The 23998-nt window shown below is 43.5% G+C and overlaps 1 protein-coding gene across 2 annotated transcripts in view; it reads left to right on the top strand.

Moving 5' to 3' along the window:
• Positions 1–305: 305 nt before the first annotated feature.
• Positions 306–23998, top strand: part of CNNM1 (cyclin and CBS domain divalent metal cation transport mediator 1) — a 60509-nt gene continuing 36816 nt past the window's right edge. Inside the window, exon 1 of one of the 2 annotated variants that reach the window (XM_059169236.1) lies at positions 306–2240. In XM_059169236.1, the coding sequence (XP_059025219.1) occupies positions 674–2240 (1567 nt within the window). In that variant the 5' untranslated portion in view covers positions 306–673. The remainder of the gene's footprint in view (positions 2241–23998) is intronic. The other variant, XM_059169237.1, reaches the window with a different exon arrangement.

The raw sequence follows: 23998 nt of genomic DNA, 5'->3' as shown, positions 1-23998 counted from the left end.
CTATTTTCCCACTGTTACTTTGGAGATATTTCCATATCACAAACACATGGAGCCACGTCACTTTTTTCCTGCTGCATAGTATTCCATCACATAGTAGTGTTAACAATTTGTTTTAACAGTTTCTTATTGATGGACATTTGGATCTCAACAAGGAGTTGAACTTAAGTAATGCCTAAAATTTTAAAGCATTAAAGGTCAACCAGAGTTGAGACCAAATGCAAAGTTTTTACAGATTCGAGGCTGCCTCTGGAATATTTTTTGACCAGAAGGGGGAAGGCAAGAGACAGGAGGAGAGACAAAACGCTGGGAAATATCCCTGGCCAATGGGGAAGCCGTGGTGACAGGGAATTTACTGCCGGGTAGGAGTTCGCAGAGTGCCTCCCTACCGCTGGAGCAGGAGGCCGAGCTCCAAATCAAGCTTTTCTTAGGCTGCCGCTCAGATTCACCCGTGTTTCGGGGGTTATGCGTGGTGCAGTGATGCGTGGCCACCTCCGGCCTCCTGCGGGGACTCCAGGCGGGGGCTGGGTCTGAATCCCCATCGTCTACAGCCCACGCTTGCAGGGGGTGCACACGTGGTGACCTGCCCCAGGCCGGGTTGCCGGCTCCGGCTCCTCCTCCCTCCAGATCTCCCTCTGTTCTCTGCAGTATCACGTGCATCCGCGCCGGGTGCAGGATGGCGGCTGCGGCAACAGCGGTGGGTGTCAGGCTCCGGGACTGCTGCAGCCGAGGCGCTGTGCTCCTGCTCTTCTTCTCCCTGTCTCCTCAGCCCCCAGCCGCCGCCGCTTGGCTGCTGGGCCTGCGGCCCGAGGACACCGCTGGAGGCCGCGTGTCCCTGGAGGGGGGCACCCTGCGCGCCGCGGAAGGCACCAGCTTCCTCCTGCGCGTCTATTTCCAGCCCGGGCCCTCGGCGCCCGCGGCGCCGGTGCCCGCACCCACCCTTTCCTCGGGAGAAAACGGCACCGGCGACTGGGCTCCCCGGCTCATGTTCATCGAGGAGCCCCCGGGGGGTAGCGGCGTGGCGCCCAGTGCTGTCCCCACGCGCCCCCCGGGGCCGCAGCGCTGTCGGGAGCAGAGCGACTGGGCGTCTGACGTGGAAGTCCTGGGGCCATTGCGCCCCGGAGGCGTGGCGGGTTCGGCTTTAGTCCAGGTGAGGGTGCGGGAGCTGCGCAAGGGCGAGGCAGAGCGGGGCGGCGCGGGCGGTGGCGGGAAGCTCTTCTCGCTGTGCGCCTGGGACGGACGCGCTTGGCACCACCACGGCGCCGCCGGCGGCTTCCTGCTGCGCGTCCGCCCGCGGTTGTACGGTCCTGGGGGGGACCTATTGCCCCCAGCGTGGCTCCGGGCGCTCGGGGCGCTCCTGCTGCTCGCCCTGTCTGCCCTTTTCAGCGGCCTGCGCCTGAGCCTGCTCTCGCTGGACCCGGTGGAGTTACGGGTGCTGCGGAACAGCGGCTCGGCCGCAGAGCAGGAGCAGGCGCGCCGCGTGCAGGCCGTGCGCAGCAGGGGGACCCATCTGCTCTGCACCCTGCTCCTGGGCCAAGCCGGAGCCAACGCGGCCCTGGCCGGCTGGCTGTACGCCTCGCTGCCGCCGGGTGTCGGGGGCACCGGAGAAGATTATTACAGCGAAGCAGGGATTCACTTCCCGTGGCTGCCGGCGCTCGTCTGCACCGGCGCCGTGTTTCTGGGCGCAGAGATCTGCCCCTACTCAGTGTGTTCTCGGCACGGGCTGGCCATAGCTTCGCACAGCGTGTGCCTGACCCGACTCCTGATGGCTGCCGCCTTCCCCGTGTGCTACCCCCTGGGTCGCCTGCTGGACTGGGCGCTGCGTCAAGAGATCAGCACCTTCTACACGCGGGAGAAGCTGCTGGAGACGCTACGGGCCGCAGACCCCTACAGCGACCTGGTGAAGGAGGAGCTCAACATCATCCAGGGCGCCTTGGAGCTGCGCACCAAGGTGGTGGAGGAGGTGCTGACCCCCCTCGGGGACTGCTTCATGCTGCGCTCCGACGCGGTGCTCGACTTCGCCACCGTCTCAGAGATTCTGCGCAGCGGCTACACTCGTATCCCCGTGTACGAGGGCGATCAGCGGCACAACATTGTAGACATTCTGTTTGTCAAGGACTTGGCCTTCGTGGACCCCGACGACTGCACGCCGCTACTCACCGTCACTCGCTTCTACAACCGGCCCCTGCACTGCGTCTTCAATGATACCCGGCTGGACACCGTGCTGGAGGAGTTTAAGAAGGGTGAGCAGTGGTCTATCTCCTCTCTCAGCATCTTACCCCCTCAGAAATATTCATAAACATGTAACGTTTCAGGTGTACAAAGCAATTCCTTATGATAGCAAAAACTCAAGGAAGGCCCCACCTCTTGGTGGCTATTTTCATTTAACTTTTCCTTACCTTCCCTGCAGCTGACTGAGCCCCAGCCTCTAACCTTTCACTTGGCTCACAAGACGCTCTATATTCCTCATTCATTCCCTTTCAGGATTTTTCAGGATCTAACAATTGCCAGGTACTGTGCAGGTTGGACTCTGTGGATAGTCCTTGGAGGTCATTGGGTAGCTCCCCACCCAATAGACGAGGATCCTCTACACCGTCCTGTAATAAGCAGTCTTCCTTTTAAACTCTTCCCAGGGCTGGAAACACAATCTCCCAGGCAAATGAACTCCCTTGTTGGACAGCTCCAGCTGCTGATAATGTCTTTCTTACATGGAGCAGAAAGTTATGTCTCAGGAACTTCTCTCTGGGTCGTCTTTCTGTCCTTTGAATCACAAAGAGTGATAAGCCCCAGACTCCTCTAGTGGTTCTTTTCCCTTATTTAACATTCTCAGGTTGGATTAAAAATTGACCCAGCTTAAAAAACTGATTAAGGCAGCGAGGTCCTTGTACTTCTGGGAACCTGGGTCCCCTAAGGGAGGGTTGATCTGGATGAGAGCAAATAGTCTGGTAAAGGGAACTGCTAGAAAATTTGCATATACAAATGAATGGGGTTTCCTTCAGAGTAGTCACCACTCCACCCCTGTCAGGTCTCTAGAATGTTTACTACTGTCTGGGGTTTGCCTTTAGAAACTGTCTTCTGGAGCTGAGTACAATTCACTCAAGAAAAATCAGCCTGTATTCTTTAGGATCGATCTTCTTGGGATTACACAGTTTGACTGGTTCTCCTTGTTACCCAGAAGGACACTTGATTGTTTTTGAAAATCAAACCTACCTTCAAGAGTCACTGAGTGCAGAAGACTTATCTTACAGACCCTGAAAACAATTCCAGGAATGAGTTGAGGACAGTGACATGGTTAGAGTACGTGTAGAACCTTCTAGAATGACCACTTTGAAGGAGGCATTCATCTGTACATATGAGTTAACATGTTTAGTAAAAAAACAAAAAACAAAAAAAATCAATCCCCTGATTTTAGAATCAAGCTTCAAATGTAGATTCCCTGTGGTTAGCAGGAATCACATTTGGCATATCTTTCTAAAGATTTTTTTTTTTTTTTTTCAGACAGGGATCACAAGTAGGTGGAGAGGCAGGCAGAGGGAGAGGAGGAAGCAGGCTCCCTGCTGAGCAGAGAGCACGATGCAGGGCTTGATCCCAGGACCCTGGGACCATGACCCAAGCCGAAGGCAGAGGCCTTAACCCACTGAGCCACCCAGGCACATTTGGCATATCTTGACATATCTTTTTGTTTATCAAAAATTCAGTCTCATTACTTTATCATCACAGGTGCTCTTTAGGACTCTCATACAATGAGAAAACTTGGGTCTTCCTCCTGCCACAATTTTTTTAGACAGATAGTATTGTGTTAAGTATCAAAGTGTAGCCTGAAGGGGGAGAGGGTGTTGAAAACCTATTTTCAGTCAAAGCTGTAGACTTCCTGTTGGTATCATGAGAAGGGGAGGGAAATGTGTACATGTTACAGCTGTTTTAGCCCAATCTGGGCTACTATTTCACCCTCTTCATCTGTCTCCCCCAAGTCCTTGCATGACTCATTCTCACTGTACCCTTAGGTTCATTCATCTACTCTTAGAATTATTCTTACATGTTGTAAGACTCCTACAGAAAGGAGTCTTGGATCTGGGCATAAAAACTGTGCAAATCTATATATTAATTTGCAAAAACTACCATAACAAATCCCGTAAACTGAGTGGCTTAAACAACGTAAGTTTATTTCCTCATAGTTCTAGAATCTGGAAGTCCAAGATCAAGGTGTGGGCAGGTTTGGTTTCTTCTGAGGACTCTCTTTTTGGCTTGCAGATGGCTGCCTTCTCTCTGCGTCCATCCGCGGTCATCCTTCAGTGTGTGTAAGCTCATTCCTGGAATCTCCGTGGCTCTAAGCATTTCTTCTTTTATAAAGACATCAGTCAGGTTGGATTGGGGCCCACCTTATCAGCCTGATTTTGACATAACTATCCCTTAAACATGATAGTTAAGACAGAGGGCAGTTAAGATAGTATATCATTGTCATGTGCTACTGAAGGACATTTTTCATGAAACTCCTGTAAACTCATTAATTCATTTACTATTTATTATCTATGGAGTAGGCAATAGGCAAGGCAATAACAGTGCCCTTAGAAAGTTAACAGTTTACAAGGATGTACCATGTCAGAAAAAAGACAGTCTTCAAGCAGGAATTGTGTCTCAGTAACCTTTGTATCCCTAGCACCTTGAACATAGTAGGCTGCCCAAAAAAGTCAGTAATGATCTGAAATGAGCTGTGCGGCAGAATGTCTAAATCTTGTCTGAAAAAGGCTTGTCAGTGTTCTATCAGCAGTTAGTTTGTACTTAGATTGCTAAAGAGAAGCTGGGAATTACAGTGCACACCATGCCAACGAAGAGATTTCCACATCTCTTCAGAGCCTTGCTCCTTACTCACAGTGAGCTACTAAAACCAGCAGCATGGGCTTCACCTCGGACCTTGGTAGACATGAAGAATTTCCTACCTCATTTTAAATCCACTGAATGAAAATCTGCACTTTAATAAGCCCCCAGGTGACTCATGTGTACATTAAAGTCTGAGAAGCACTGCCTCCAGAGAACCCTTATTAATAGTGATTGGTAGATTTACTTAGAATAAATACAAGGAATAAGTATCAAGTTGAGTGTTCTCTGGCTTCATGCCATATAACACGGTCATTTGCTTAACACGGTCATTTGCTAAACACGTGTTTGCGCCATAGATTAGAAAAGGAAAGCTGTGCTGAGCTACTTTTCTTTACCCTTAAAGTAAGTCATAAAAGCCCTTCTGTTCCCCTCACTTCTTTTGCATCTCAAGTAACTTAACTAAGCAAACCCCTTAGGAGGTAGGGGGAGGAAAATGACAAATTGGAACAACAATTACCATTAATTGAGCTGACAGCTCTGATAGGCACCCTGCCAGGGCCTTTATGTACTCCGAATGACCTTCCTGGGTGGGTATTATCAACTCCATTTTATACTAAAAGAAGAAACTAAAGCTTAGTTCCATTACTTGACTTAGTCAACTCCCCACAGTTGATAACTGAATTGTGATTTGACCTAGGTCAGCAGGACCCCAGAACCTGTTCTTTTTCCCACTACACATTCTATCCTCCACCCCATAGGCTTCAAAGGCAGCCTTTCACCTCTGGCTTGCTGCCTCTGGCTGATTTACCTCTATTTTTCATAGATTAGAAATGGAGCTTTTATAATTACAGTGATTGCTAATATGTATATTGTATTTTACAAAACATTTCTACTTATCTTCTTATCTGATCCATAAAACAACTCTGCAGTTACATGAGGACCCCAAGACCCAGAAAGGTTGCTTGGCCTATCTAAGACCATCACCTAGCTAGTATTTCAAGGCCCAGATTCAAATCCAGGTCATGTGACTCCAAAGGTCTTATCCATATGGGATTTTACCACTATACTTCTTATGAGCTCCAGGTCTTTAGAAATGGGGAAAAGGAAAAAGGTCTTTTTAGCTAGCATGCTAGCTTTACTAAAAGGAAGAGTATTTATCCCCACTGGACTGTGAGCTCCTAAAGGCAGACAATGAATCTTATTTATTTTGTATTCTCAGGACAAGCACAGTGGCCATCAATGCAAGGGGGGTGAATAGAATATTTATTGAATGAAGGGTTTTAAATAGCTAATTTCTACTGTATTTTTTGTTTGAGTAAGGTGAACCCAAAGTATAGGATAATTAGTGTTGTTCCATTGACCATAACCAACCTCTCCTTTTCCCAGATTCTCTACCCCAGTCAGTGGTACTACTGCCCCTCCAGTCTCCCAGGTGAGAAAGCCCCCCTTCACCTCTCACCCTCATCCTACTAATCACTGCCTTAGTCTGCTTGGGCTGACATAACAAAATACCATGGACTAGCCAGCGTAAACAGACATTTATTTTCTCACAATTCTGGAGGCCAGAAGTCCAAGATCAAGGTTCCACCTGATTCGCTTTCCCATGAGAGCACTCTTTGTGTCTTCTCACTACATCTTCATATGGTGTTTCTCTCAGTACATGTCTATAGAGAGTGCAAGTTCTGGTCTCTCTTCCTCTTACAAAGACAGCAATCCTGTTGGTTTAGGGCCCCACCTTTATGATCTTATCTAACTTAAATTACTTCCATAGACACCCCACTGGGGAGGGGGGGTTAGTGCTTCAACATACGAATTTGGGACGCGGGAGAGAGACATTCAGTCCATAACAGTCACCAAAGTCTGCCCAAAATTTGCCAAAATTGCATCTAAAATATTTCTTGAATCTATATGATAGAGTCCACTAATTCTTTCACTTAGGTGAGTCATGGAGTTTATTCAAGAAATAGTTACTGTGTACCTGTTGTTTAGGCATGGCAGAGAATATACAACAGTCCTCCCTGTCTGCACAGAGCTTTCATTCCAGTGGCAGAGACTAAAATTAAACAGATGAGATAGTGATTAAGAACAGAAGCTTTGCTGCCAGACTGTCCAAACTACATGCTGGCCTTGGGACAGTTACTTAACTGTCTGTTTTGTTACTTGTAAAATGAGGATAATAATGGTATTTACTCATAGGGTTGGTTGAAATAATAAGATACTATTGTAATATTATACTGCTTATTTAGTAAGTATCATTATAAATGCTAAATAAATGTTCGCTAAGATTCTTAAATATAAACACAAACCTATTACTCTTGTGCAAATGCCTCCTAAGAAATTCCGCTTCATCCAGTTTTTGTGTCCCTCAAATCTGTCCTCTCCCTTGCCACTAAAATAATCTCTGGTGACATGATCCCCTGCTTAAAACCCTTCTGCACTCCCCGGACTGCCTGCAGGATCAAGTCTAAGCAGTGCCATCCTGACCTGCTCCCTGCCCTCCCCTCCAGGCTTATCCCTCACCACTTCCGACCACAGTTGAGGCAACATTGAATTTCATGGCCCTACTGCTATTGCTATTCTTTGTCCCTTTCCTCAGGCCATACTCTTTGTCAGGAATATGCATTGCCTGATTAGTCCGGACTCCAGCTCCTCCTCTAACACTCAGCACTGGGGCCACCTCCTCTGGGAAGCTATTCCTGTAAATCCCAGGTTGAGCCAATGTAATTGTCCCATATCTCTCTTATTGAATCAACAGGCTGCATGATTGGTTTTTGCTAATTAGTGCTACTCACCCATATCATGAGCCAAGACTACCTTATCTGTCTTTGTAGCTGTAGCACCTAACAATGGATAGAGCCCTTGCTAAGTTTTCAGTAACTTGCTAAGTTTTCAGTTGCTGAATGACTAAATCAATAACTAAAGGAGTTAAACTTTAACAGAAAGGATCTGAACAGATTTGTAGTAAATGCATCATTAATGATCTCAGCCAATCATTGTGGACCATGCAGGACAAAGGCAAATTTTAAGTGTTAGAAGAAAAGTGTTGCATATATGGTTTCTCTTCTTTTTTAGGTATATCTATTTATTGTAACAATTATTTATCCCTTGTCATGTTGAAAGGAATGTGCTAAGAGTTGGATGTATGAGATACAGTCTCTGCTCCCAAAAAGCCTACAGCCTGATAGAAGAATGTTCCCCTTTGAAAAGCTAGGAGACAGGCTGGACTCACCTTTCTCCACCCCTACCCCCCAATTCAATAACATTATAGTTTACAAGTCATGTTCTAGCATAGAGCATGTGGATAAGACAGACCTGTATATAAATCATTAAAACAAGAGTGATAAATAGAAATATAAAAATGCAATGAGAACATGGAGAAGAGAGTGACTATGCTGAGGTCTTTTGGCTTTTATAAAATTTTTACGAAGTTTGTACATTTCTATACTACATTACAACTTAAAAAAAATTGTAAGTTTTCATTACAGAAAACTGAAAAATATAGAACAGTAGACAAAGTATGGAAATCACATGAAGGTAATCATCCCACTATCCTGAGGTAATAACTCCTAATATGCTGTCATATTAAAAAATATAGCACCCATAGTAACAACCTTAATCAAATTCTTAAAAAGAAAATAAACAGAAAAAGCCCTGGTCTTGCCTTCTTTCATTAATAAAATATCCCATTATAATCCCAAGAGTGATTTTTTGTTAATATGATGATAATTATTTTCACTGTAGTCTCCTTGGGAGTGAGTCCCATAATTTGGAAAGACTAATTTATCAAATGGAGCCCTAAAGATTTGTTGAACTTAATTTCTACAGTTTACTCCGTTTATTGGATTATTTTTAGGAAAAAACCAACCCTATGCAGAGAACAGGGAGAAGGAATAAAGCTTAGGTCTGAAGCCAATGGCCTCTGGGTGCTATTGCTCCAATATTTAGCAGTTAAATAAATTGGCTTTGCCAGGTTAGTAACACCATCTTCCTAAACAAAAGACCTCATCATGCACATAATGTTGGGTTATTCTGTCTATAGACCAGCATGGCTATAAGATAGCTTATTGCAGTTTTCCTACTCAGTCTTTGTTCATTCATTGATTCCTTTGTTTATTCAGTAAATATTGAAATCCTGCTTTAGACCAGGCACTGTACTAGGCCTTGGGAATACAGTGGTGAACAAGACAGACAGAGTGGAGCTGAAAAGGTATCTTCTTCAATCTTTGGTTCTACTTCATGTGATCTGTAGCTTAAAAGCCATCCAGCTTGCCAATAAGTGCTCCTGGCACAGACACATAATGTAACATTTTCACTGAGGAATAATCTGGTTGAAAAGTCAGGGTTTTGCTTTATCACTCCAAATTCTGGTGTGATATTTTAGCAGGAAGAATAATCATCCCGTTGCTTAATTCTATAAAAAGCTGCTGAAACATTAGTGCTACATTTTTTATCTTTCATAAAAGAAAATGAAAAATTATTTCCACTCAAAGTTCTATTTCACTGATTTAATTAGATGTGATGTGTTTAAAAACATTAAATATGGCTGTCTAATAATTAGTCCACGTTAGAATGTTTTATCTTCTAAACAGTATTTAGATTAAACAGTAAACAAAGCATAGCCCATCCTGTACAGGGAGGCAGAATAAAAATGAACATGAAAAAGTAGAAATTATTAAATATACAAGGGATTAAATTGCCAATTTATATTTCTTTCTTTAGACATATCTATTATGATTGTTGTAATACTGTTCTGAAATAATTTTCTTTTTCTCAGTCTGGCAAAAGAAATACGAGGTAACGATAGAATCTGAGCTGGAAGGGGCACTGAAAAACCTGACAGAATCTAATTCACGCTTTCATTTTTAGATTTGGTTATCTTTTCAGGACATAACAGCCTTCATTGTCAGACTTTTTATCTAATCTAAATCCCACAGGCTGCAGTTAAATTGTATTGCCTCGTTTTATCATCCTTGGTGAGTCCTCTCTTATTTGAAGAATATGGTAGCTCACCTCAATTACATTTTTTAACAATCAGATACATTTGGTTGTGTTTCTGGACCCCTTGAAGCATTTGGGTATCAAGGCAGGGGGTGGTATCTGTGGATGATCCTAAGACTTTCTTTCTTTTTTTTTTTTTTTTTTTGATCCTAATACTTTCTTAAACTGGTTTAAATCTAGGCCCAGTTTGGGGGTCCCTAGACCTTCCATAACATCTCTTCCAGTTCTCTTTATTTTCTGCTGTCTGTTCCTTTCCAAACTGGGATTCTTCTCAATTCATTCTTCTTTCCTTTCTTTCTCCCTCCTGCCTCTCCCCTCTCCATCCATCCTTCCCTCTCTCCCTCTCTTCCTCCTTCCTTCCCTCCATCCCTTCCTTCTAAATGACATTATTCTGGGACGCCTGGGTGGCTCGGTTGGTTAAGCAGCTGCCTTCGGCTCAGGACGCTGGGATCAAGTCCCACATCGGGCTCCTTGCTCCGCAGGGAGCCTGCTTCTCCCTCTGCCTGCCATTCTGTCTGCCTGTGCTCGCTCTCTCCCACTCTCTCTCTCTGATAAATAAATAAAATCTTTCAAAAAAAATAAAATAAATGACATTATTCTATGTCAGGCCTCTTGCCACCCTGGTGCTTGCCAGGGGTGCCTGTGTGGCTCAGTTCGTTAACTGACCAATAAATAATTATAAATGGTAACAAGTGATTTGAAGAAAAGGTAGAGGGAGCCATGAGAGCATATAAGAGGGGCCCTGACTTGGTCTTGTGGGTAAGGATAGATTCCTCCTCCTCCCCAAGTGATATTTGAGCTGAATCTTAAAGGGTAGCAAGAAGGAGTTTCCCAGAAGAAGAGCTTTCCAGGGGAAGGGAGCAGACATGCAAAGCTTTTAGGAAAGGGGGCCAGTGTGGGTGTCATGTGGGTTCCTGGGCCATTTTACATCCAGTAGGGAAAGTGCCATCTAGGCCAGCTGACCTTCCCTCTATGCCTAGTGATTGTGTGGGCAGCTGAGTTCAGGAACTTTCGTAGCTACTAGGGCTCTAGGAGATGGATGCAGATACAAATATGGAAAAGAGCCTGCCCTCCGGGAGCATGAAAGCAGTTAGGGCCTTGATGGAAAGGGCTCTGAGCAGCCTGGTAGACAGGCAAGTGCATCCAGACATCTGTGGGGAAGGCCCAAGGGAGAAATTCCCTAGAAGGATCTGGGAAAACTCAGAGGAAGTGAGAGGAGAAGGATTCTGACAAGAAATTATGAAAGGAAACTGAATGAGAAGAATAAAGGCAGAAAGGAAGCCAACGCCAGCCACACTTGAATGCTGGCAAGGCAAGGATCTTCATGCTGCTTTTCTTCCAGCAAAATAGGGAACTAGGCAGAATAAGATATTTGACAAACATAATTTCTGTTCTCTCCAAAGGCCAAAGCTATATATATATATATATATATTTTTTTTTTTTAAGATTTTATTTATTTGACAGAGAGAGATCACAAGTAGGCAGAGAGGCAGGCAGAGAGAGAGAGAGCGGAGGAAGCAGGCTCTCCGCTAAGCAGAGAGCCCGATGTGGGACTCGATCCCAGGACCCTGAGATCATGACCCAAGCCGAAGGCAGCGGCTTAACCCACTGAGCCACCCAGGCGCCCCCCAAAGCTATATATTTTAACCATTTTTGGGGGTGATATTTCTAAAACGTTTTATGCCCATTCCTGCCTTCCTTAGGAAAGGATCCTAAATATAACTTAATCTTTTTCTTGATGACGCAGGAGGGTGGTCATGAGAATGTAGTTATTTTATGCTGTGTTATCAAGCCATTTGTTGTCTACTTTATCTTTTTCTGTCCTCTGGCTATCAGTTGCTAGTTCTGAGTTGGCCTCAAGCAAGCCTCTCCCCCCACCTCACTCATCACAAAACCACTCTTTTCTGTGTGTCTTTCACAGCCTCTACTGAACTGAGAAATCAAGTAAACATGCATGTTAGGAATTGTGTGTCTGGTACACAATAAGCTTCAATAAATATTTGGTGAATAAATGATTAATTAGAATTTGACGGGGAGCCTAGGGCATGGGCTGGGTGTATGGACCTGGGGTAGTTCCTTCTGGGACCAGATTTAGAGCTGTGCAAATTCAGATCTCCAGATAATGGGTCGTTACTCTGCTATTTTTGCATTGTTGCTTAGCAAGCCAAATTGCGAACCAGCTCAGTTCCTAGTGATTAACAACTATTTTTTCATGCCCTGGTGATAACTGGTTACCATGGTGTTCTGGGTGACACAGTTGGCTTTTCAATAACTGCCTTTTAGTGGCTCAAGAAATTTTTTTATGAGGAGTGTACTGATTATTCTTTTTTTGGGTGAAGTAGAACAAGGTAATTATACTACAAAATAGAGCCTTTTTAAAAAAGATTTTATTTATTTGACAGAGAGAGATTACAAGTAGGCAGAGAGGCAGGCAGAGAGAGAGAGAGTGAAGCCTGATGTGGGGCTCCATCTCAGGACCCTGGGATCATGACCTGAGCCGAAGGCAGAAGCTTTAACCCACTGAGCCACCCAGGCACCCCGAGCCTTTTTTTTAATAGAGAAAACGACTGTTTTGTCTTCCCAAATCAAGGTGGTGGCTACAGGACTGGTAAGTAGGGTAACATTTTTGTGTTTCTCTTCCTCATTTGATACAAAGTAATTTGATTTGATTGTATATATAAAAAATAAATCTAGCATGTGTCCTGGCATCTTTTTCTCATCTTATTCCAACAGAATTCTTCAATACTAAGAAATAAACATTAGGAGTTCACAACCCTTTGTAAGCACAAGAGGCTATAACTGTTAGCCCTGTTAAAATTCTGGTGTATCATTACCAAGAATCATCCTATAAAACCAAACTGTTTTAATGTAGCCCAGAAGTGTTTAGACCTCTAAAAGTAGAGAATTTTAGGGGTGCCTGGGTGGCTCAGTTCGTTAAGTGTCTGACTCTTGACTTCTGCTCAGGTCGTGATCTCAGGTGTGGAGCCTGCTTAAGATTCTCTCTCTCTCCTCTGCACCCCCCCACTCCCAAAGTAGAGAATTTTGCCAGAAAAGGCTCCTTGGAGGTCGCCTGGTCCCATCTTTTAATTTTAAGGTGGAGGAAACTGAGGCCCAGAAAAGACAAATAATAAAAATAGCAATGATAATCCCTTATAGTTAATCTTTACATTTGCAAAGAACTTCCCCAAACAGTTAACCCATTTTGTACCACCATGCATGTGAAGTAGGTAGCATTTTTTCCCTTATCATATATGAGGCACCTGCAATCTGGAGACCTGAATGTCCTACTCAATGTTAGTGACTGAGGCAGAATCAGGAGCCACATCTATGACTTGCTGCCTCAGGCCATGGAGCCACAGACCAAGTCCTGGACACGTGGACTCAGATCCCAGCTTCTTTGTTTACTAGTTGTGTAGTAGGGCGGGTGATTCTACCACTCTGACTGAGGCTCATCTCCCTTCCCCAAGTGGGAATAATGATACTATATTTTAAGTTTACTACAAAGGCTAACAATGCCTGTATACTATACCACATTCAGGACACTCCACCATTTGCCTCCTACCTTACTATCTAATGACACCTATTGTATCTAGTTAATCATTTAGCATAACAGGTGCATTCTCGGATATACCCCATGTAAATGTGACTGGACATAATGAACAGAAGTGAGAGCTATTTACTTTGGACAGTGACTATTTCTGAGTCTCCATTTTCTCATTCATTTCTGAGTAGTAACAATCCCCATTTGGCAGAGAAATGATGAAGACTAGAGGTTAATGTGTGCACCAATAGATATGGCAGTTACTCCTAGGACAAAAACTGGAAAATGGGGTGAATGTTGACCTGGGCTCACAGGAGTCAGCTTGGTTCAGATCAGAAATGGGGAGAATGCTGGAGTAGCTGTCAGCTATCTTTACCAGAATGAGAACTGTCAAAAGGATGGGTTTTAAGGTCACCTCCAGAGTCTGGCTTACTTAAATAGAGCCCCCTGAGTGCCACATCTCTCTCCTCCCTGGGACTAGCCTAGCTTGGCCAGAGCCTCTGGACTGGCCCAGAACCGTATGATCTTTAGACAACTTAGGCAAGGCCTATTTGCCTTTCAGTGTCTTTCCTCGTGTCTGAGGTTGGTTCATGGACTGCAAAAATCACCATCAAAGCTTAGCCAGATCACTCTGGGTCATCACAGTGATTTTTTTAAGCTGAGGATGGTGGTTATGTTTAGCCTGAACCTAGAGAGAGATAAACTAGCCCCACGGGCTGCCTCTAAGACCAGCTCTGAGTCTGAGAAGCCTGAAGCTCAAGGATCCAGTCTCATTTAGTTGTCTTGAAGCTTACCCCAAACCCCAGGTGGGTGGGTCCTATTCAGTTCCCTGAGTTCGAATATGGGTTCTACCATTTATTAGTTGAGTATCCTTGGACCAATTATTGTTTGGAGAATAAGCACAATCCATTTTGGTAGAGTAGTGGGAAAGAAGGCAAGGTATATACCGAAAAAACCATGGAAGTCTTTAATGATAGTGAGAAGACTTTAGAAATGATCCTTCCTGGTAACTGGTACATGTTACTGAAGTGGGGAATAAGCTCATGAATGCTGTTTGGGGGCAATCAGTCTGGTTTCGGTGGATAGAATGGATTGGAGCTGGAGAGACCAAAAGGAGGACTGGTTAGGATATCAGCACATTTGTCCAAGATGTGATGAGGACATGGAAATTAAGGACTGTGCACTTGCAACTGGAATGGAGAAAACCTCTGAGATTTCATTACCTTCTAGACATTCCTTCTCAGGCTCCTTTACTGGTTCCTCCTATATCATATTCACTGATACATCCTCAAGCACTTGGAGCAGGGCCTACCCATATCAGATGCTCAAGTATTTGTTGCATGAATGTTCTATGACCTCTAAATTTTGGAACACCCCAGGGCTCAGAAAATGGATCTCTTTGTCTAGTCTCGCCCCCATGATTATTTTATTCATTCTCCCAAAGTTATAGTCAACTCTGGACTTATATTCCCAGCTTGTACTTGACATTCCACTTGGAGGTCTGAAAGGCATCCCAAACTTCAACTGTCCAAAACTGACCTTCTGCTGTGGGTGCCAAACTGACTCCTCGCGTAGTATTTCCAAACTCTGTAAATTGCAGTTTCATACTTGTTGCTACTTGGGCCCAAACTTCTCTTTTGCTCTTGCTCCACATCCAATCCCTCATGTAGGCTCTGCTTTCAACAGGTCTAGAGAGGCTGCTTACATCTCACCACTTCCCCTGCTACCTCCCACCCAAGCCACCATCCATCCTCGCTTAAATGACTGCCAGAGCTTCATATGAGGTCTCTGTGCTTCCTTCCACCTCTGCCCACTTTGTATCCATTATTAAGACAACAGCCAGAGTCTTTTAAAACATAAGTCAGATCACATCACTTTTCTGTCAAAAAAACAAACACACACACACACACAGACATGCACACAAGAAACTGTACAATGGCTTCATCTCGCTCAAAGAACCAAGTCCTAATAAAGGCCTTCCAGGCTTTTTCACACATGCACCAACCACCTCTTACTTCCCTGATCTTGACTCTTACTACTATCCTCTCCCACACCCAGCAGCCACCCTTCTGGCATCCTTGCTATTCCTTAAGCACACCAATAATACTTTTTTTTTATTTTTTTATTTTTTATAAACATATATTTTTATCCCCAGGGGTACAGGTCTGTGAATCACCAGGTTTACACACTTCACAGTGCTCACCAAAGCACATACCCTCCCCAATGTCCATAATCCCACCCCCTTCTCCCAACCCCCCTCCCCCCAGCAACCCTCAGTTTGTTTTGTGAGATTAAGAGTCACTTATGGTTTGTCTCCCTCCCAATTCCATCTGGTTTCATTGATTCTTCTTCTACCCACTTAAGCCCCCATGTTGCATCACCACTTCCTCATATCAGGGAGATCATATGATAGTTGTCTTTCTCTGCTTGACTTATTTCGCTGAGCATGATATGCTCTAGTTCCATCCATGTTGTCGCAAATGGCAAGATTTCATTTCTTTTGATGGCTGAATAGTATTCCATTGTGTATATATACCACATCTTGATCCATTCATCTGTTGATGGACATCTAGGTTCTTTCCATAGTTTGGCTATTGTGGACATTGCTGCTATAAACATTTGGGTGCATGTGCCCCTTTGGATCACTACGTTTGTATCTTTAGGGTAAATACCCAGTAGTGCAATTGCTGGGTCATAGGGCAGTTCTCTTTTCAACATTTTGAGGAACCTCCATGCTGTTTTCCAGAGTGGCTGCACCAGCTTGCATTCCCACCAACAGTGTAGGAGGGTTCCCCTTTCTCCGCATCCTTGCCAGCATCTGTCATTTCCTGACTTGTTGATTTTAGCCATTCTGACTGGTGAAGCACACCAATAATACTAAGGACCTTTGCTTCTTGTTCTATTGCAAAAGTTGTCCCTGAGATACCCACAGGGCTCCCCACCCCACTGCCTTCAGATCTTTACTCAAAACCTACCTTCTCGGGGAGTTCACTCTTCCCTTCCCTTACCTAAAATTGTAACACTCACACACTTCCTCATTGCCTTTTCCTCTTAGAACTATGATGCAGATTTTACATATTTATCTGGCTTATTATCTCTCACCCCAAGTTACTAGAATGTAAGCTACAGAAGGAAAATGATTTTGTCCATTGTGTTTATTGCTGAATTTCTAGAACAGTGCTTGGTACATAGTAGGCACTTAATAAATACTTGTTGGTGAAATGAAGGAAGAAAGGAGGAATTGCAAGCATGTGGGGATTTTGTTTCCTAGTAGGAACAAAGGAAAAGAAAGTAAAAAGTTAACTCCTGAGTGATGACCCTGGGTAACTAGAAGGTTGATAGTGCCACTTACTATAGTGAAGAGGCAAGAAGAACGAGAATAGTGGCCCTTGAAAATCATGTGATCCTATTGTGATAAGTGATTTTGACAAGGCAAGGAGACTACTCAGGCAAAATGTTTAAAACAGGATGGGAGACGAGTGCCTGGGTGGCTCAGTCGTTAAGCATCTGTCTTCGGCTCAGGTCATGATCTGGCTTGAACACCACATCAGGCTCCCTGCTCAACAGGGAGCCTGCTTCTCCTTTCCCACTCCTCCTACTTGTATCCCCTCCTTGCTGCCTCTCTGTCTTTCAAATAAATAAATAAAATCTATTAAAAACAACAACAACAGGATGGGAGGTCAAACTAGACACTGATGCTGGCATATAAATTTAGTCCTCAGGGGTGAGGTAGGGGTGATATTTAAAATGATGGGCTCTGCTGGGATCTGTAATCAAGAAAAGGGGAGCAGAGGATTAAGGACTGGAGGAAAGGCTCTTAACTGTACAGTAGAGTCACCTGAGGAAGCTTTAAACATCCCAGTGCCTGGACTGTACCTCAGGCCAGTTAGATCAGAACTTCTGCAAGTGGCATACAGGTAATCAACAGGTTTTAAAGCTCCCCAGGTGACTCCCACTTGCAGCCAGGGTTGAGAATCTGAGCTAGAGTCTTTGAGATGTATTTACCTTTAGGTGAGGTTGAAGGAATCCACAGTGGAAACAGAAACATGTCAGTCATAAGGGTGGGAAGAAAGCCAGGGTCCTGACCAGTTCTTCTCAGACCCAGATGTGCATAAGAAATCCTGAGGACAGGCAGATTCTGACTCAGATGGCAGGGATGTGGCTGAGCTGCCAGGGCTCTCAAGAGCCTCCCAGTAATGCCAAGTCTTCGTCCGTGGGCTCCACGGGGAGTAGCAGGTGTCAGAAGTAGTGCTTCTCAAACTTCAGTGTGCGTAAGAGTCACCTGGGATATCACTGAAACAGCTGTGTGGGCCGCACCTCCCCACCAAGTCCTGATTCTGTGTGTCAGAGGTGGTACCTGAGAACCGGCATTTTGAACAAGTGCCCAGGTGAGGTTCAGTGCTGCTGCTCCCAGGAACACACAGGAGTTAAGACACTCTGGGGTAGAGGGTTCCCAAGACCAAAGTAAGAAAGAAGAGCCACTCAGTGCTGCCTACTAAATGAATAAGAGATGTTGCAGGGACACCAGGGAGAATAAAAAGATAGCAAATGTCAGGACGCCTGGGTGGCTCAGTTGGTTAAGCAGCTGCCTTAGGCTCAGGTCATGATCCCAGCGTCCTGGGATCGAGTCCCACATCGGGCTCCTTGCTCAGCAGGAAGCCTGCTTCTCCCTCTGCCTCTGCCTGCCATTCTGTCTGCCTGTGCTCGCTCTCTCCCCCCCTCTCTCTCTGATAAATAAAAAATAAATAAATAAAAATCTTTATAAAAAAAAAAAGATAGCAAATGTCAATGTATTTTACAAGATGAAGGTCATAAGAGAGGCAAAACCCATAAAACCATAAAATGATTTCTGCTTTCCTTAGTTCTCTGTTTCCAAGCAATTATGCTTTTGTCTTGGCTTCTAAATTTTATCTTGGGAACAGTTACCTTAGCAAAGTGCTGTAGCTATTTTTGAAAGAGAAAGGAAGCAAATCAATTATTTGCTCTCTTTTTTTTTTCAAGGCATATGCTAACAGAGGCCTTAGGAGGTCTTCTCTGTGATGTGCCTAAACCATCTAGATGCTATATTTATTAAAAACCCTTAGGGAATATTTCCACTTCTTCCAACACTAAAATATAGTTGTGGTATTGCCACCTCTTACTGACTTACTTACTGATGCTCTAATGTATCCCATTAGATTGCAGTAGCATTCCCCACCCCAAGTGTGAAAACCCAAATTTGTCTCCAGGCATTGTCAAATGTCCCCTGGGGGTTGGAGGGGTAGTGAATCAACCCAGTTGAGAACCATTGCTTTAAAAGCAATGCTTGAAAACCTAGTTGCCCTTCTAAGAAATGTGCCGTGCAGTTTGGGTGTGTTGATGCCTGCGGTGATGAGATAGGCTACTTCCAGAAACTAGTACTAGAGCCATCCTTTGGATTTTGGGGACAAGAGAAGTGACTGGTTTGATTTTCAGTAGTGGGGAATTTTTATTGATCTGAGTGAGACATACCAAGAACCTAACCGATAGTGCAGTACCTCAAGCTTGTCTCAGAGGTGATTGGTACAAAAGCTGTAAGAAACCCCTTTTCAAGCACAGCGTTAAACAGTCAACACTCACTCTCTGCCCAGTGTCAAACCAAATGCCATAACCACCACCACATATGAGAGAGCACACACATCAGCTTGCTATTGCAGCTACCCTTTGTTCCAGGAGGTTCTTTTCTGTCTTAAGTATTTAGCATCTGGCAACTTAAACCAGGTGCACCAAAGGGACCAGGATTTTAACTAGACATCTCAGTGCTTGTTTTTCTTCCTCATTAGTAAGTCATCCGACAACCAGAGTGCCAGAGACTACCCATAAACCAGTGGTTTTCACACTTTAGCCTACATCTAAACTAGCTGTTAAGCTTCTTAAAATCACAGATCACTGGGCACAACCCCTGAGATTCTGATTTACAAGGGTGGGGTGGGCCCTGAGAATTAGCATTTCTAACTAAGTTCTCTAGTGCTGCTGATGCTGCTGGTCCAGGGAGCACACTTTGAGAACCATGACTATAAACCAAGTAGTAGTTCTCAGCCTAGGCTGAGTATTAGCATCCCCTGGGGTATGTTCTAAACTATTGAGGCCATGGCCCCACCCCAAATGGCTGACATCAGGATCTCTGGGTGTGGGATCCAGTCTTTGTTTTTTTTTTTAAGATTTTATTTATTTATTTGATAGAGATCACAAGTAGTCAGAGAGGCAGGCAGAGAGAGAGGAGGAAGCAGGCTCCCCACCAAGCAGAGAGCCGATGCGGGGCTCGATCCCAGGACCCTGAGACCATGACCTGAGCCGAAGGCAGAGGCTTTAACCCACTGAGCCACCCAGGCGCGCTGGGATACCGTCTTTAGAACATCAAAGCTTCTCAGATGATCCTACCATACCTCCAGTGTTGTCAACCATTGAACTAGTGAAATGCATTCCAAGGGATTGGACTTGGAGGGTCTTATGTTTAATGGAGGGCTATAATATGACTTAATCCCAGATAGATGTGACTGACCCCATTGAGGACTGAGTTCCAATAAAAATCATCCTAATGCTGTGGTCCAAGCAGGACTCTGGCCATAGGAATGTCTTCTCTACTTTGTGTCTCAGTAGGGTGTGGACAGCATTAAAGTTAGAGACTAAATCAGAGGTTGAGAGAAATTAGTCGAGGCTGGAGGGAAGCAAACCAAGGCTTAAGGAGCTCACAGTTGCTAGATGCCAGGAAAGGCATATTGGCAAGTCAAACCATCAGGATAGAGTTGAGGCTTCTGCTGAGACTGGACACCAGGAACATGGCAGGGATTCAAGTCAGAGGACGGAGTGTCTATAGTTACCAGTTCAAAAGTAGAACACCAGTAAACCCAGAATAAAATATACTCTTTACAACAGAGACAAATGTAGCCTTAACTTTTAGAAAGTACATTGCCATAAAATCCCCTGTGTCTGGATCGTTCAGCTCAGCTCCCAAATTTCCCATCTGTTGGTGTTCAGTGCCACAGTAGTGTGGTTCAGGGATATAGTACCTCATAAAGCAGTAGCATTCACAAGTTTTCTATGTAAAACATTACCTCTTGCCTCATTATGTCTTAAAGAGATCTTCGTTCTTAGATTCTGTCATCCCAGCTGTGACAAACCCTCATCCCTGCTTGCCTTCTCCACCACCACAGAAATTGACAAGATGGTGCCCTCTCCCCTGTTCCTATTCTCCTGATGGCCTCGCCTCTGTCTGCTTTGGTCTCTGCCACATCCTAAAGCATAAAATGACAAGTGCTCTAAACTAGCATTTGATTGGCATCACCACCTGTGTCCAAACTGGTGTTGCTCTTGTATTTCAACCTATTCTCTTTTTATGAAACCAGTCCTATTTTTACTCACCCACTGACTTCCTGTTCATTCAAGCACCGGTTCTTTTTTTTTTTTTTTCCCCAATTGGCTTTAATAACAACTTTATTGAGATAAAATTCAAATACCATAAAATTCACCCTTTTAAGGTATACAATTCAGTGGGCCATCAATTGGGCAACCATCACTATCCAATTCTAGAACATTTCATCACTCCAAAAGAAACCCCACAGTTTTCCCCCATCCCCTTCTTTCCCTAGCTCCTGGCAATCACTAATCTACTTTCTTTCTGTATAGATGAGCCTATTCTGGACATTTCATGTAAATGGAATCATACAAGGTGTGTCTTCTTGGGTCTAGCTTCTTTCATTCAGTATAATGTTTTCAAAGTTTGTCTATGTTGTAGCATGTACCCCTACTTCATTCCCTTTTTATGGGCAGATAATATTGCATTGTCTATCCAGATATGACAGATAATATGGATAAGTATCCATATTATCTATCCAGATAATATGCCACATATTTATTCATCCTTTCATCAGTTGATGCCCTTTTGGATTGTTTTGACGGTTTAGCTATTAAGAATAATATGAACCTAAAAAAAAAAGTAATATGAACCTTTCTGTACACATTTTAGGGAGGACATATGCTTTCAGTTTGCATGGGTGTTTACCGAAGTATGGGTACACACCCATATATGGATTCGGTAGAATTGCTGAATCATATGATAAATTACATTTAATATTTTGAGAAACCACCAAACTTTTCCAAAGCAGGTAACTCATTTTATAATCCCACCAACAATGTCTAAGGGTTCCAGTTTATCCACATCCATATCAACGTTTGTTACTAACTTTTTTTTATTGCTATTCTGGTGGGTGTGACGTGGTATCTCCTTAGGGTTCTGATTTGCATTTCCCTAATGATGAAGATGCTAAGCATCTCTTCGTGTGCTTATTGGCCACTTGTATATCTTCCTCAATAACTGTCTAGTTCCATTTTTTTTAAATGTCTAGTTCCATTTTTTGCCCACTTTTTAATTTAGTTGTGTTTTTATCAGTTGTAAATTTTCTTTATATATTCTTGATACAAGCTCCCTATCAGATATAGGATTTGCTGGTAGTCCGTTAAATACGTTAATTCTAAAGTCCAGTTGATCTATTTTTTTCTTGGTTGCTTGTGCTTGTGGTGTCTTATAAATATAATATATAAAATATAAAAAATATAAATATAGAAAATATAAAAAAAATTTTCTACTCCAAGGTCATAAAGATTTACTCCTAAGATTTTCTTCTAAGAGTTTTATAGTTTTCACTCATATATTTAGGCATTTGATCCATTTTGAGTTAACTTTTGTGTACAGTGCAAGGTAGGCATCCAGCTTCATTCCTTTGCATATGGATATCCATTTGTCACCCACTAGATATGGAGCTCTTACTCTGGGCCATGTGCTATGCTTAGATTCTGGGGAAATGGAGGTTAAGTAGAACATAGCTATTGCCTCTCAGAGAGCTTGCCATTATAGAAGGAGAAATCACAATAGTGTGGTGAAATTATGTCTGGCTCCTGGAGAAGATATAGCAAATTGTAGCTGTGATGCTGCTGCTGCTGATAATAATAATAATAATAATAATGCCTATTATTGTTGTTATAAATGACAAAGAGAGATCTGTACAAAGTGTTGTGATGGGAAGGAGTGACTATATTGTCCATGTCTCAAGACTGGCTTCACTGGGAGCCAACCCCAACCCTTTGGAGGCCTAGAAGGGTACAGGGAGATGGATCTCTTAAAGGGCAACCTTTTTGAGAGAAGATGGACCTCAGGTCTGTGTGTCATGGGCACAGATGGTTTCTGGTGTTATGCGATTTCCGATTCCTATTTCAGTCTGTACCCAATAAAGAACAAATTCCTTCATTTGTCTGATAGATCTCTGTAGGCATTTGAGGAGATCAGAAAGGCTGATTGTGAATTATAAAATATTTCTAATAGATTATATAAGTGTATTGTCTTGAATATTATACAATTAGGACTTAACATCTCTATTCCCTTGTGCTCACAGAGTGGACATCCTCAAACTGACCTTATGAAGTGTAGACCAATGGTTGATTTTCACACAGAGGGTAAAGGCCCTCTGTGAAGCATCATAAAATGTTCATTACATGAACTAATCTCTTAGTGGCAGAAATATGGCTCTATTATATATATTCCGAGCTCCACACTATAGAAATTATCCAATTACAGAAAATAATTTTAAGAAATCACTTTTCCAAGAGTTCTGCTATACTAGTCTTTTGTCATCTGTTAGCACATGTTAGCAGGAAAGTGAGAACAGGTGCCATAAGTTTTAGAACAATGTGTTGAGGAAAAACCCTTTAAATTGAACACATTCTAACAATTAACATAATCTAATTTAAGCTACAAAATATAGTTGCAGTTGTTCCAAAGAAGGATAATTTTAGAACCACTGATGTAGAGTTTAAATTCTAACTTAAATACATTGTATTTTATCAAAAAATGAAGGTTTTAATGTCTGGTTTTAATATCATCTATTATATCAACTATGAATGTTTGTTCATTTTAGTTCAGTTCATCAGGCACGTATTTGGCCTCCTGTTATATGGAGGGTACCCTATCTTAGTGTATATCCTGAAGGAGCTTATGGCCTAAGGAAGAAACATTGTCCAGTAGATGACACACACACTGCTAGTTAGAGAAGCAGCAGATTGGGACAAATGCTCTAATGGAGTTATCGTGGGTTTTGAAACACAGGCAAGGAGAAATTGGTTCAGATTCAGAATGAGGCAAATCTGGTAGGACTTTCTTGAGGATCTGGCCCCTGAGCTGGAACTTGGAGAGTGGAGATGGAGTGGGAGGGACTGGAGGGCACAAAACCTTAGAAAGTACACATGGACAAGGTCGGGGAGGTGAAGGTAACATGGCGCACCTGGCGTATTGAATGAGTAGGGGATGGAGCGGGGCATTTTGCTGTCTTGATAATACCAAATCCACGAGTCTCGATTTGATTCAATGCATACTATGGACACTTTGAGGGTTTTTGAGCAGGCCAGTGGAATGATCAGACCAGTCAGGAGATAGTCAAAGGACAGAATGAAGGTGGAAAAGAAATGAGAGACCATTCTTGAATGAGACAAATCCCATCTTTCCAATTAAAATTCCTGATAGGTACCTATCCTCTGATTTGAAGTATCTGATACAGGTTCACGTGTATAATTTTAATGGTTAATTATACCTCCAGCAAGCTGACTACTCCTTTTTACTCTGATATTTTTTAGCAA

The sequence above is a fragment of the Mustela lutreola genome, chromosome 4 (assembly GCF_030435805.1).
Source record: "Mustela lutreola isolate mMusLut2 chromosome 4, mMusLut2.pri, whole genome shotgun sequence".
Taxonomy (NCBI): Eukaryota; Metazoa; Chordata; class Mammalia; order Carnivora; family Mustelidae; genus Mustela; species Mustela lutreola.
This window is presented reverse-complemented; position numbering and strand designations above follow the sequence as displayed.